This window comes from Heterodontus francisci, chromosome 5 (genome assembly GCF_036365525.1).
Source record: "Heterodontus francisci isolate sHetFra1 chromosome 5, sHetFra1.hap1, whole genome shotgun sequence".
NCBI classification, from domain to species: Eukaryota; Metazoa; Chordata; class Chondrichthyes; order Heterodontiformes; family Heterodontidae; genus Heterodontus; species Heterodontus francisci.
This window is the reverse complement of record NC_090375.1, coordinates 29,547,946-29,563,146: the sequence shown is the minus strand read 5'-3', so window position 1 is coordinate 29,563,146 and position 15,201 is coordinate 29,547,946. Positions and strand designations below refer to the sequence as shown.

Sequence of the window (15,201 nt, the reverse complement as noted above, 5' to 3'; positions counted from 1 at the left end):
TAACATAGAAAATAGGAGTAGGCCATTAGGCCCTTCGAGCCTGCTCCGCCATTCATTATGATCATGGCTGATCATCCAACTCAGTAGCCTGTTCCTGCTTTCGCCCCATACCTTTTGATCCCTTTAGACCCAAGAGCTATATCTAACTCCTTCTTGAAAATGTACAATGTTTTGGCCTCAACTGCTTTCTGTGGAAGCGAATTCCACAGGCTCACCACTCTCTGGGTGAATAAATTTCTCCTCATCTCAGTCCTGAAAGGTTTACCCCATATCCTTAGACTATGACCCCTGGTTCTGGACTCATCCACCATCGGGAACATCCTTCCTGCATCTACCTTGTCAAATCCTGTTGGAACTTTATAGGTTTCTATGAGATCCACCCCCCCCCCCCCCCCCCACCACCCACTCTTCTGAACTCCAGCGAATATTAGAATTAGAACATTACAGCGCAGTACAGGCCCTTCGGCCCTCGATGTTGCGCCGACCTGTGAAACCATCTGACCTACACTATTCCATTTTCATCCATATGTCTATCCAATGACCACTTAAATGCCCTTAAAGTTGGCGAGTCTACTACTGTTGCAGGCAGGGCGTTCCACGCCCCTACTACTCTCTGAGTAAAGAAACTACCTCTGACATCTGTCCTATATCTATCACCCCTCAACTTAAAGCTATGTCCCCTCGTGTTTGCCATCACCATCCGAGGAAAAAGACTCTCACTATCCACCCTATCTAACCCTCTGATTATCTTATATGTCTCTATTAAGTCACCTCTCCTCCTCCTTCTCTCCAACGAAAACAACCTCAAGTCCCTCAGCCTTTCCTCGTAAGACCTTCCCTCCATACCAGGCAACATCCTAGTAAATCTCCTCTGCACCCTTTCCATAGCTTCCACATCCTTCCTATAATGCGGTGACCAGAACTGCACGCAATACTCCAGGTGCGGTCTCACCAGAGTTTTGTACAGCTGCACCATGACATCGTGGCTCCGAAACTCGATCCCTCTACTAATAAAAGCTAACACACCATATGCCTTCTTAACAGCCCTATTAACCTGGGTAGCAACCTTCAGGGATTTATGCACCTGGACACCAAGATCTCTCTGTTCATCTACACTACCAAGAATCTTCCCATTAGCCCAGTACTCTGCATTCCTGTTACTCCTTCCAAAGTGAATCACCTCGCACTTTTCCGCATTAAACTCCATTTGCCATCTCTCAGCCCAGCTCTGCAGCCTATCTATGTCCCTCTGTACCCTACAACATCCTTCGGCACTATCCACAACTCCACCGACCTTCGTGTCATCCGCAAATTTACTAACCCACCCTTCTACACCCTCTTCCAGGTCATTTATAAAAATGACAAACAGCATTGGCCCCAAAACAGATCCTTGCGGTACACCACTAGTAACTAAACTCCAGGATGAACATTTGCCATCAACCACCACCCTCTGTCTTCTTTCAACTAGCCAATTTCTGATCCAAAGCTCTAAATCACCTTCAACCCCATACTTCCGTATTTTATGCAATTACCTACCGTGGGGAACCTTATCAAACGCCTTACTGAAATCCATATACACCACATCCACTGCTTTACCCTCATCCACCTGTTTGGTCACCTTCTCGAAAAACTCAATAAGGTTTGTGAGGCACGACCTACCCGTCTCAAAACCGTGCTGACTATCGCCAATGAACTTATTCTTTTCAAGATGATTATACATCCTGTCTCTTATAACCTTTTCCAACATTTTACCCACAACCGAAGTAAGGCTCACAGGTCTATAATTACCAGGGCTGTCTCTACTCCCCTTCTTGAACAAGGGGACAACATTTGCTATCCTCCAGTCTTCCGGCACTATTCCTGTCGACAATGACGACATAAAGATCCAGGACAAAGGCTCTGCAATCTCCTCCCTAGCTTCCCAGAGAATCCTAGGATAAATCCCATCTGGCCCAGGGGACTTATCTATTTTCACACTTTCCAAAATTGATAACACCTCCTCCTTGTGAACCTCAATCCCATCTAGCCTAGTAGCCTGAATCTCAGTATTCTCCTCGACAACATTTTCTTTCTCTACTGTAAATACTGATGCAAAATATTCATTTAACACTTCCCCTACCTCCTCTGATTCCACACACAACTTCCCACTACTATCCTTGATTGGCCCTAATCTAACTCTAGTCATTCTTTTATTCCTGATATACCTATAGAAAGCCTTAGGGTTTCCCTGATCCTATCTGCCAATGACTTCTCGTGTCCTCTCCTTGCTCGTCTTAGCTCTCCCTTTAGATCCTTCCTGGCTAGCTTGTAACTCTCAAGCGTCCTAACTGAGCCTTCACGTCTCATCCTAACATAAGCCGCCTTCTTCCTTTTGACAAGCGCTTCAACTTCTTTAGTAAACCACGGCTCCCTCGCTCGACAACTTCCTCCCTGCCTCACAGGTACATACTTATCAAGGACACGCAGTAGCTGCTCCTTGAATAAGCTCCACATTTCGATTGTTCCCATCCCCTGCAGTTTCCTTCCCCATCCTACTCATCCTAAATCTTGCCTAATCGCATCATAATTTCCTTTGCCCCAGCTATAATTCTTGCCCTGCGGAATATACCTGTCCCTGCCCATCGCTAAGGTAAACCTAACCGAATTGTGATCACTATCACCAAAGTGCTCACCTACATCTAAATCTAACACCTGGCCGGGTTCATTACCCAGTACCAAATCCAATGTGGCATCGCCCCTGGTTGGCCTGTTTACATACTGTGTCAGAAAACCCTCCTGCACACACTGGACAAAAACTGACCCATCTAAAGTACTCGAACTATAGTATTTCCAGTCGATATTTGGAAATTTAAAGTCCCCCATAACAACTACCCTGTTACTCTCGCCCCTGTCGAGAATCATCTTCGCTATCCTTTCCTCTACATCTCTGGAACTATTTGGAGGTCTATAAAAGACTCCCAACAGGGTGACCTCACCTCTCCTGTTTCTAACCTCGGCCCATACTACCTCAGTAGACGAGTCCTCAAACGTCCTTTCTGTCGCTGTAATACTCTCCTTGATTAACAATGCCACACCCCCCCCCTCTTTTACCATCTTCTCTGTTCTTACTGAAACATCTAAATCCCGGAACCTGCAACATCCATTCCTGCCCCTGCTCTACCCATGTCTCCGAAATGGCCACTACATCGAGATCCCAGGTACCAACCCATGCTACAAGCTCACCCACCTTATTCCGGATGCTCCTGGCATTGAAGTAGACACACTTTAAACCAGGTTCTTGCTTGCCAGTGCCGTCTTGCGTCCTTGTAACCATATCCCTGACCTCACTACTCTCAACATCCTGTACACTGGAACTACAATTTAGGTTCCCATCCCCCTGCTGAATTAGTTTAAACCCCCCCCCGAAGAGCACTAGCAAATCTCCCCCCCCAGGATATTGGTACCCCTCTGGTTCAGGTGAAGACCATCCTGTTTGTAGAGGTCCCACCTACCCCAGAAAGAGCCCCAGTTATCCAGGAAACCAAAACCCTCCCTCCTGCACCATCCCTGCAGCCACGTGTTCAACTCCTCTCTCTCCCTATTCCTCGCTTCGCTATCACGTGGCACGGGCAACAACCCAGAGATAACAACTCTGTTTGTTCTCGCTCTAAGCTTCCACCCTAGCTCCCTGAATTTCTGTCTTAAATCCCCATCTCTCTTCCTACCTATGTCGTTGGTGCCTATGTGGACCACGACTTGGGACTGCTCCCCCTCCCCCTTAAGGATCCCAAAAACACGATCCGAGACATCACGAACCCTGGCACCTGGGAGGCAACATACCAACCGTGAGTCTCTCTCGTTCCCACAGAACCTCCTATCTGTTCCCCTAACTATGGAGTCCCCAATGACTAATGCTCTGCTCCTCTTCCCCTTTCCCTTCTGAGCAACAGGGACAGGCTCTGTGCCAGATACCTGTACCCCATTGCTTACCCCTGGTAAGTCGTCCCCCGCAACAGTATCCAAAACGGTATACCTGTTGTTGAGGGAAACGGCCACAGGGGATCCCTGCACTGCCTCCACCCAAATATATAGTTTCTACTTACCCAGCAGTCCCCTGGTCCTCCGAAAACAAAAGGGAATTAACTTCTAAACTTCCACTGAAATTGACTTCCCAGCTGTTCGCTCGCTCTCGCACCTCCGCTACAGTCAAGCTGCAGTCACCAAAACTAAAAGAAAGAGATTTTAAACCACCCAAATATATAGTTTCTACTTATATAATCCTAACCGACTCAATTTCTCATACGTCAGTCCCGCCATCTCAGGAATCAGTCTGATAAACCTTCGGCACACTCCCTCAATAGCAAGAACATCCTTCCGCAGATAAAGAGACCAAAACTGCGCACAATATTCCAGGTGTGGCCTCACCAAGGCCATGTATAATTGCAGCAAGACATCCCTGCTCCTGTATTCGAATCCTCTCTCTATGTAGGCCAACATACCATTTGCCTTTTTTACCACCTATTGCACCTGCATGCTTACCTTTAGCGTCTGGTGTACAAGAACACCCAGGTCTCGCTGCATACACCCCTCTCTGTTTATAGCCATTCAGATAATCTGCCTTCCTGTTTTTGCTACCAAAGTGGATAACCTCACATTTATCTACATTATACTGCATCTGCCATGCATTAGCCCACGCACTCAACTTGTCCTAATCACCCTGAAGCCTCTCTGCATCCTCCTCACAACTCGTCCTCCCACCCAGTTTTGTGTCATCTGCAAATTTGGAGATATTACATTTAGTTCCCTCATCTAATTCATTAATGTATATTGTGAATAGCTGGGGTCCTAGCACCGATCCCTGCGGCACCCCACTAGTCACTGCCTGCCATTCGGAAAAAGACCCATTTATCCCTACTCTTTGTTTCCTGTCTGCCAACTAATTTTCTATCCATCACAATACACTACCCCCAATCCCATGTGCTTTAATTTTACACGCTAATCTCTTATGTGGGACTTTGTCGAAAGCCTTATGAAAGTCCAAATAAACCACATCCACTGGCTCCCCCTCATCAACTCTACTAGTTGCATCCTCGAAGTATTCTGGTAGATTTGTCTAGCATGACTTCCCTTTCGTAAATCCATGCTGATTCTGTCCGATTCTACCACTGTTCTCCAAGTGCTCTGCTATAAAATTTTTGATAATGGACTCTAGAATTTGCCCCACTACCAACGTCAGGCTTTCTCTCTACCTCCCTTTTTAAATAGTGGGGTTACATTAGCCAACCTGCAATCTGTAGGAACTGTTTCAGAGTGTATAGAATCTTGGAAGATGACCACCAATGCATCCACTATTTCTGGGGCCACTTCCTTAAGTACTCTGGAAGCATACCATCAGGCCCTGGGGATTTATCGGAATTCAATCCCATCAATTTCCCCAACACCATTTCTCTACTAATACTAATTTCTTTCAGTTCCTCTCTCTCACTAAATCCTGTGTTGCACAACATTTCTGGTATGATATTTGTGTCCTCCTTTGTGAAGACAGAACTAAAGTATGCAATTAGTTGGTCAGCCATTTCTTTATTCCCCATAATAAATTGCCCTGTTTCTGACTGTAAGGGACATATTTTTCTCTTCACATACCTATAAAAACTTTTACAGTCAATTTTTATGTTCCCCGCAAGCTTGCTCTCGTACTCTATTTTCCCCCTTCTTAATCAATCCCTTGGTTCTCCTTTGCTGAATTCTAAACTGCTCCCAATCCTCGGGTCTCTTTTTTCCGGCAAATTTATATGCCTCTTCCTTGGATCTAGTGTTATCTCCAACTTCCCTTGTAAACCATGGTTTGGCTACCTTTCCTGTTTTATTTTTGTGCCAGACAGGGATAGACAATTGTTGCAGTTCATCCATGCGCTCTTTAAATGTTTGCCATTGCCTATCCACCGTCATCCCTTTAAGTAACGTTTCCCAATCCGTCATGGCCAACTCGCGCCTCATTACCTTTGTAGTTTCCTTTCTGAGACAGGGGTCCTGAATCTTAGTAATCAACTACGTCACTCTCCATCTTGATGAAGAATTCTATCATATTATGGTCGCTCATTCCCAAGGGGTATCGCACCACTAGATTGTCAATTATTCCTCTCTCATTACACAATACCCAGTCTATGATGGCCTGTTCTCTAGTTGGTTCCTCAACGTATTGGTCCAGAAAACCATCCCGTATACACTCCATGAATTCCTCCTCTACGGTATTGTGACTAATTTGATTTGCCCAATCTCTATGCAGATTAGAGTCACCATAATTACAGATGTTCCTTTATCACATGCATCTCTGATTTCCTGTTTAATGCCATTCCCAACATCACCACTACAATTTGGGGGTCTATATACAACCCCCACTAATGTTTTTTGCCCCTTACTGTTTCTCAGCTGTACCCATACAGATGCCACATCATCAGAACTAATATCCTTCCTCACTATTGCGTTAGTTTCCTCTTTAACCAACAATGCAACTCCACCGCCTTTTGCTTTTTGTCTGTCCTTCCTAAATATTGAATATCCCTGGATGTTCATTTCCCATTCCTGGTCACCTTGCAGCCTTGTCTCCGTAATCCCGACTATATCATACCCGTTTACATTTATTTGCGTGATTAATTCATCCACTTTATTGCGAATGCTCCGCGCATTAAGGCACAAAGCTTTAAGGCTTGTCTTTTTAACGTTACTTGGCCCCTTCCCACTATTTTTCACTGTGGCACTATTTGATTCTTGCCCTTGATTTCTCTGCCTATCACTTTTCATATTCCCCTTACTGTCTTTTGTTCTTGTCTTTGATCCCCACCTCTTCTGACTCCTTGCAAAGGTTCTCATCCCCCTGCTATTTTAGTTTATACCCTCCTCAACCACTCTAGCAAATACTCCCCCCTAGGACATCAGTCCTGGTCCTGCCCAGGTGTAACCCGTCCAGTTTGTACTGGTCCCACCTCCCCCAGAACCAGTCCCAATGCCCCAGGAATCTAAAACCTGTACTCCAGAACTCCATCTAGTTCTGGTCACTGTGAAAAGAATTCAAACTCCAGTGCCAATTTAGAGAAGAGCTAGGACATTAATCCTGGTGTCAGGAGGACTGAGTTAGAAGCAAAGAATGAAGAAATTTGGGCTTTTCAGCTTTGACCGAGGCAACTGAAAGGTGGTGATGAAAAGGTATGCAAAGTAATAAAATGTATCGATGGTTGATCCAGATTGATGTTTCAAACTAACCCATAACTAGCAGAAGTGGATACAGATTAAAAGACAAACTTGTGACCAATTTCAGGAAGTTCTTCCACAGAATGATCAATAAATGGAATAAACTTCTGTAGCATCATAGGGGCAAAAATTTTATGCTCCTTAAGCTAAACCACACGGTGCAGCACTTTACTGAGTGAGCCATTACCTGTCTGTGGAGAAAAAATGCATCACGACCAGAAAATGAGTTCTTTTATCATGAGGTCAGCAGAAGTTTCACTCACCAGAATTATTATTTTTTTTAAAATTCCCTTCATCTTGCAATAAATAAAATAAATCCTGAAATAAATAAAATAGCACCTTTTTGGTATCGAGGCAAAACTTTCCTTGCAGCTGCAGTCATTAGAAATAGCATAAAGACACATTATCATATGGTAGGGTGTCTTTCAGCTTGCCTTCTGATAAACCCTGCTGTGTGACATTTTGGAGTTGCAGAGCAAGTTAGAATAATGGATTCTATGGCACTTTTACAGTAGAAGAGTGCAGCAAGTGGCACACAAAAATCTTCGGTCAGGTTAAAAGTTCCTGCCCAGCAAAGTAAGTCCAGAAAGTGAAACCTGTTTCACTCTCGTTGTGATGCCCCTCAGGTGAGTTGGTCAAAGCTCTCACCTATGATCGAATGGTAATATGCAATGACCATCAGATAGAAGCATTATATGTGACTTTTGTTTCAGGAAGAAATTTCTTCTAACATCTGGACTCACATTTACATATATTATTTCCCATTTTTCTGAATTTGACTGTATGATGTATCCAAATTAGGACTTGCGCCCAGGCCCCTACACAAAGTTGATTCTCAATGAAGTGAGATAGCGACAAGTGTAATGTACCTCTGTATATTGGGACATGTAGCACAGTAAGGTCACTATAAATCTATAATGGTTGGAGAATGAATATTATTTGGTGTCACCATTTTGGCAGCACATTTCAAAGATATAAGGGGTCATAGAACATTACAGCGCAGTACAGGCACTTCGGGTAATATTACATCTGGTCTTTTACATTTAAATAGTATGTGGGCCGTTATGTATGTTTATGGTTGTTGGATTGTACAACTGCTCACAGAATGCTTTTTCCATTTTGGCCAGCAGATTTCTACATCAGGCAGTCTAGGTTCAGTCTATACTGTGATTAAAGGTGCATGATAAAGCTGTGTTTACCCTATCCCAGTAGCAGATCATGATGCACCACCCTCGCCCTCTTTTCTCTTCCCCCCCCCCCCACACCCACAATTTCCCAGGTCAATCATCATTAGGGCTGCTCCCAGTGAAAGTGCTAAATATTGGGCAAGTATTTTTCTCCACCCTTTCCCCATTCTAATGCTGTTGATACCTCGCCAAAGTGTGAAAATATAGGGGATCGCAGCTGAAACCAGTATTTCCTCGCTGGAAAAGTATGCATATGAAAACCAATGGGGTCCCAAGATAGTGATCAAGAATTGTGCCCATGAATAATTTATCTTTTTCATAAGCTCAGCACCTTTCTAGTGTGAATGCCTCCCTGAGAAGTTTTGTGCTATGGCATGTGTTACCAGAAACTACACAAACCCATTCCACAGAAGAGCTTTACAACAGTCAAGAGTGTAGAGTTTTTCATGCCATCACCCTGAGCTGGATTTGAACCTGATTTCCAGAAGTGACAGAATAACATGTCAACTTACAGCACCATTTAGTGCTTGAAATTTGTTTTCAAAAACAACATTAAGAAAGCCATTCTGTAGTAATTCTGTTTCAGATTTGTTGCTTCTCTTACTCTTCCTCCCACCCAACTTCGTCTTTACACATTTTATTTTCGCCTTGTGCATTCAATACATATCCATGTTGACATCCAAACCATCCATGCACATGAAGTTGCATACTCAATATATAATTTCCATATTATGGTCTTTAACAGACATGCATTCTTTTCTTCAAATCTCTTGGTTTTGGAAAGATCAGTGGAAAAGTTTCTTTAAACAGCTGTTTCAGTCGAGTCTTTTTATATTTTGAAAAAAGTGGTGAGGTGGAATGTAGTGACACAGTAGTTGATGTCAGTGTTGAAATGTGGTTTATGCCTTATACCTCATTTCGGTGAATTCTCAATATCTCTGAGGATAGTTTGAGAGCAGTATTGGTGGAAGTCAGTTGCCGATCCTATTGGCCAGTGGTACTGCAGGTGTAGGGAGAAAGGAATTTGCTGGAAAGAGGGAGCAAGGAAATTGTACCCTTTATATAGGAAATGACTAAATCTACATGTTTTATGCTTACTTTTTTGTATATCGTACAAAATCTAACCTGTATGTTGGAATCAACATAGATTTGGAGAGATTGGCACATAACCACAATTTACGACAGTAACTGAACAGATATTTTAATTTATTCTCCTTACTAGATTCTACTCCAAACCACCCATCTCAGGCAACACCAGGACAGAAAAAGACTCTAAGCTCCTCGTCCAGACAAAAAGACAAAGTTAATAAACGAAATGAGAGAGGAGAAACTCCATTACACATGGCAGCCATTCGTGGTGAAACCAAGCAAGTCAAAGAGCTCATCAGTCAGGGTGCTGATGTTAATGTCAAAGACTTTGCTGGTAAGTCAATGATATGAATTTCTAAAGTTGTACTGAAAGAAATGGGAATTTCTTTGGCATTGTGTTTCCATGATCCGTTCTTATTCCTTGATGTCTTGAGGCTTTGGTTTCCTCTGATGTCTCAGCGAGTTTATCTCAGTAGTAGCTGAGCCATGCATAATTGGAAGATCCCAAGTTCAGTGTCTGGTGTGGTGAGTTAGCCTATTTCAATAAGTGTAACATTTGATCTCTGTGCCCCTTTGTTAGGGAGCAAAACAAACAATCAGCCAGTGTTTCCATTGCTTATAATATCGATTCCTGCTGGAAAGTACATGGATGAGGATAGGATTAGAATTGCTTTTCCTGTTAATGGCAAAGCAGCCTGCCAAGCTCACGTGAATAATAGTTGCTGGTGAAACATAATGGAGAGCAACAGCACATTTTTAAGAGCTGAGTGGGTGAGGAATTTAGAAAATATTCAATGCGGGTGGGGGGAGGTCTTGGTCAGATATATATTATCTGTTACGTTAGCCCTAATATAAGTGGAATTAGGGAAATTAATATAGCTAATTTAAATAGACCTATGTTGTAAGCTAATTTTCTGGATTTATTTTCGGCTATAGAATTTTGCTATTGTAAGTTGTATGATGGAGATGTCATCATGCATGAAAGACAGCAGACGCTCCAATATTTGTCACTAGTGCATAAGCTGATCTAAAATTGAGCATGAAGTCCCCATAAATTATGAAATTATAAATGTTAAATATTTAAAACAAAATTATTCTTTCCTGCATCTTTCAACAGGAGTAGACCTGACTGGTTGATTGGGAAAATCCCGTAATCCACTCAAGGCACTTTTTTTTTGTCCAGACATCATTCACATGCCCTTTGCATATCATCCTTTATCTGGGCTGTTGTATCTGTTTCCTTGTTGGCAGTTTTGTTGTATGCCTTTTAAGAGTTGTTACAGTCTATTCAGAAAAAGAACAGTACATTTTTTCACTCATTTTTATTCAAAAGTTTGTTTATGTTCTTGCGTCCATAGCCTTTGAATTTGAGCAAATGTACTAGGATACAGTAGCCATTGGTGAACAAGTGTCCCAGCATTCTTGGTAAAGTGCTTACAAATGTAATATGAGGATTCTTTTGAGTTGGCATCAACTAGAGATGCATGAAGGCTACACCCTGATTCACACTCTTATCCTGCCAGTACTAGTAATTGGCTTCATTTCTTTGGGTGTTCCACCAATCTGTATGATTGAACTTCATCCCTATACGCTAAAGGAGGCATTACACAGGCTTCTGGGCAAAGATGGCTCATTCTAGGTGTCTCACTCTTTAAGCCCTATTTGTTGTATAGTGGCAGCAATGAGAATGCGCTGGGCAGCACCGTGTGTCGGACTTGTCCAATGGTGTGAACTCTGTTAGTTCTCTCTGACTGGAGGTTGCCTTTTTCTGGTCAGCATTAGTGAAATTTCCATCTGTATTGACAGCCGAAGAAAAAGAAGCACCCCTTAGATGCAAAACAGCAGTGGAAATGCTCACCACTTCTCCAAACACTAATGGAATTTATTGCATTCATATACTTCCAGGTAACAGGTGGTTTGGCCAATACCAAGTGCTCTCCCAAGCTTGGTATAGGTGATACATAATTAACAAGACATCTCCAGTGCAAACCGATTGCTGAGATGGGGTTAGAATTTCTTTTGAAGGGAAAGTAAAACTCTTTTAGGTCATCTTTCTTTCCTGAGTATCTCCACTGCACCCTCTGCAGGCTGTTGGAGTATTTAATTCTCCCACAGATATTTTTTATGTTTACTCAAGGATCCAATGCGGAGTGGATGTCATCCAACTTGCAGATTGAGAGTGCAGATGTCTGAAGAGTTTTGTTCAGCTGGTGATTCTATTTGGAACTATTCCACAACTCCTTCTGGTCATCAGGAATATGGCAAAACCTCCAGTGCTAAAGCCTGAGGAGTCTTTACCCAAATAACTTTGTAGTAATATGAATCAGAGAGGAAAGATTTTAAAAATATTTTGTCAGCCGTTGTCTGACTCCTTCATTGGGACTTTTTATTCCAGAGTAGTTGAAGTCTGACCACAAGTCCCAGAGATTCTGAATCTCAGTGTTGGACTGCTGAGGTTTTTAGGCTTTATGCTTCCATTCTCCTATTGCACAGAAGCAAAGGAGTTTGGAGCATTGTATAATTTCTCGGTATGTTCCTTTATACATGAGTTAGGAGATGGTCATATGGCAAGTATTGTAATGTTAAAAATCTTTAAAACTTCTGAAACTGAGTTTGTGCCTACCAGGCCAACTGTATGCAGGAATTGCAGAAGCTTCTGCTGATATAGTTGAGATAGTGAAACAAGTATTAGAGTGCAGGGTTAAAGTGAAGTTGATGGAAATAAACTTACTCTAATTGATTAAGAATGAAGGAATTCAATTAAGTGACTGGTATTGTCAATAAAGAAGAAAATAATAGAAGGAGATAGTGATATTAATAGAGAGAAAAGAGACTTGAAGTTTAGAAAATACAAATGAAATGGAGACCAATTTTATCTACAGAGCTTCAAAAAATAATAAATGAAAATGCATTAAGTAGGAATATTTGGGGAAATAAGGTTCTTTTAAAAACTAATTAATGGACAGTGAGTGCAAAAGTCATAAAATGTGAATAAGTGATGGTGTGACACTTTTTTGGGATTGTTAAAATAAAAGCTATTTCTTTGGTAAATGAGCACCAAGGGGCTCAGACTCTGGATTATTACAAGAAGAATAAAGGGACCTGCTTAGAAGAATTTGTTTTGCAAAGATTTGTTAGAATATAGAATCTTCACCACAAATAGCTTTTGAGACAGATCCTATAAACAGCATTTAAAATAAAATTAGATAGATATTTGAAAAGGAAAGTTTAAAAGGATGTGGGGAAATGAAGGGAAATTGGATTAGAGTAGGCAGGTCCAGTTGAAGAGCTAACAATGACGTGTGCAACAGGCCAGATGACATCCTATTGTGTTATAAATATTAAGATTTTTCTCTTCACCCAAAAAAATCATGGTACAGATTTAATAATCATTTTTTGTAATTTTGCCATTCTCAGTTAAATAATTAGAATTTGTTTCATGTGTAGCGCTGAATTCTAGAAATCAGTAATTGAGATGAGAAACTCAATATTTTTTTTAATCCATTATGGTAGATCGAAATAAATAATTGTGCTTTTTTTCACTTGTTCTGTAGGCTGGACTCCACTACATGAAGCCTGCAACTTGGGTTACTATGAAGTTGCTAAACAGTTAATACTAGCAGGAGCAGATGTGAATACCCAGGGACTTGATAATGATACTCCACTGCATGATGCTGCAAGCAATGGGCACAGAGATGTATGTACTATGATTTATTAGCCATTTATTATGTTACATGAAGCTAATACTGGACTTCAAATTGGAAAGCACTGAAAATTGGAGAAAATTTTATAGGCAAAAGAATTGATGGAGCTCCAGTGATGATTCTTTGTGCCTCCACCATTGTCATTATATATCTCATAAAATCTATAATGACTGTTGAAACAATCTGCTCGCAGATGACATTTAGTAGTTTAATTTTTAGTGATTTTACATGAAGTATGAAACATTAGAACTGTTCCTTAAAAGATGAAATTGAACAAGGCAATTCCTAAATTTTGGTTTTCCGTGTCTCTTTGATAACCTGAACTTTTTTTAAAAACTGATCGTATCCAAGGAATTGCATACAAGCAGTGTGGGATATCTAGGACTGAATTTTACCGGCCCCCCATGTCGGGGGTCGTGGTGGGGTGAGGGGGGGCCCGGAAAATGCCTCCAGGAGAGACCCACTCCGGGAAGACCCCGCCCATATTACCGGCGGCGATGAGGCCTTGTGGCAGCCCCCCTGCTGCTCGGCGATGGAAGCAGGATCTACATATTTAAATTAATGTAAAGTAATGACCTAACTGCTCCCGTTGGCTGTCCGGCTGCGATATTCAGCTTGGTTGCCAGAACTCCCGCGCGTATAGATCTCCATTCAGAGATCCAAGGGGGGAGCAGATAAGTTGTCGGAGGTGGGGTGGTGGTGGGGAGCCAGGAAAACTATTGCGATTAGTGGAGGGGACGGTGGGAAGGGATTGAAGGTAAAAGGTAATAAACTTTCAGGGGGGAAAGGTTGGGATCGCAAGCTAAGTTTTTTTTTAGGGATGGAGAGGGCGATTAATTGTTTAGTCATGGTGGGGGAGGGGCTTGAATCTTTTATTACATTTTTAACGTTAATTTTGTATGTATGTAACTTTAAAAATTAAAATGGAAGGGCTTGAAGTCCTTTTAAAGTGGCACCGGCATCTGCACAGTGGCGCCGGACGCCGTTGTCGGGGACAGAGCGCCCGATCCCTCCATGTCATCAGGGGTGGGGGGTGCTGTCCGCCCCGTCCATGTAAATGAGCCGCCACATCTAATATCACGGAGTGAAAGTCACGCGTATGGGCTGCCATCTTAGAAGCTCGCTGCCAAGATCAGCGATGAGCTAATAAAATTCAGTCCCTGTGTTTTTGATTACTGCAATCCTGCTTCGGCCAAAACGCAAGACTGTTGCGTTACAGTCCATTGCTGTAATAAAGCAAATTATTTTGAATAATGCTTCAAATAACTGACATACCTTACTGATTTTTTTTTTTTGTAATCTTATTTACTTGCCAGTGTACAAAACCTGCTTAAGATGCATGTAATTTTGTTCTTTCCTCTCAATTTCTCTTATTTCCAGGTATTTACATTAAAAATATAGTGAACATTTTGCACTAAATCCCATGTTGAATTTTCTGTATTTACTATGTCTTGGCAGTCAACGTAACACAAATGAATGAAACACTTCACATTGTTGGAGTAAACAGCATGCATACAAGTTACTAAGTACTTTTGATCTTTGTTGTAAAAACATCAAAAACTATTTAGAAAAGTATATATTTATTTTTAGAGATACAGCACTGAAACAGGCCCTTCGGCCCACCGAGTCTGTGCCGACCAAGAACCACCCATTTATACTAACCCTGCAGTAATCCCATATTCCCTACCACCTACCTACACGAGGGGCAATTTACAATGGCCAATTTACCTGTCACCTGCAAGTTAACCGGAGCACCCGGCGAAAATCCACGCGGTCACAGGGAGAACTTGCAAACTCCGCACAGGCAGTACCCAGAATTGAACCCGTATCCCTGGAGCTATGAGGCGGAGGTGCTAACCACTGTGCCACCCACATATAGGTTATGTAGTTCACCAGTCATCATTATCTTCTTTTCAGGAGTGATACATTTTAAACACAAATGTCTGACCCCAAGCGCTCCCAAGATTAATGGCTTGCTCAGTTTTTATGGTATT

General features: G+C 42.2%; 1 protein-coding gene across 3 annotated transcripts in view; it reads left to right on the top strand.

Annotated features, from left to right (window-relative positions):
- ankrd12 (ankyrin repeat domain 12) overlaps positions 1–15,201 on the top strand; it is a 230,051-nt gene that overhangs the window by 185,948 nt on the left and 28,902 nt on the right. For all 3 annotated transcript variants that reach the window (XM_068031263.1, XM_068031264.1, XM_068031262.1), the window contains exons 6-7: positions 9,637–9,837; positions 13,058–13,200. In XM_068031263.1, coding sequence (XP_067887364.1) covers positions 9,637–9,837; positions 13,058–13,200 — 344 coding nt within the window. The remainder of the gene's footprint in view (positions 1–9,636; positions 9,838–13,057; positions 13,201–15,201) is intronic.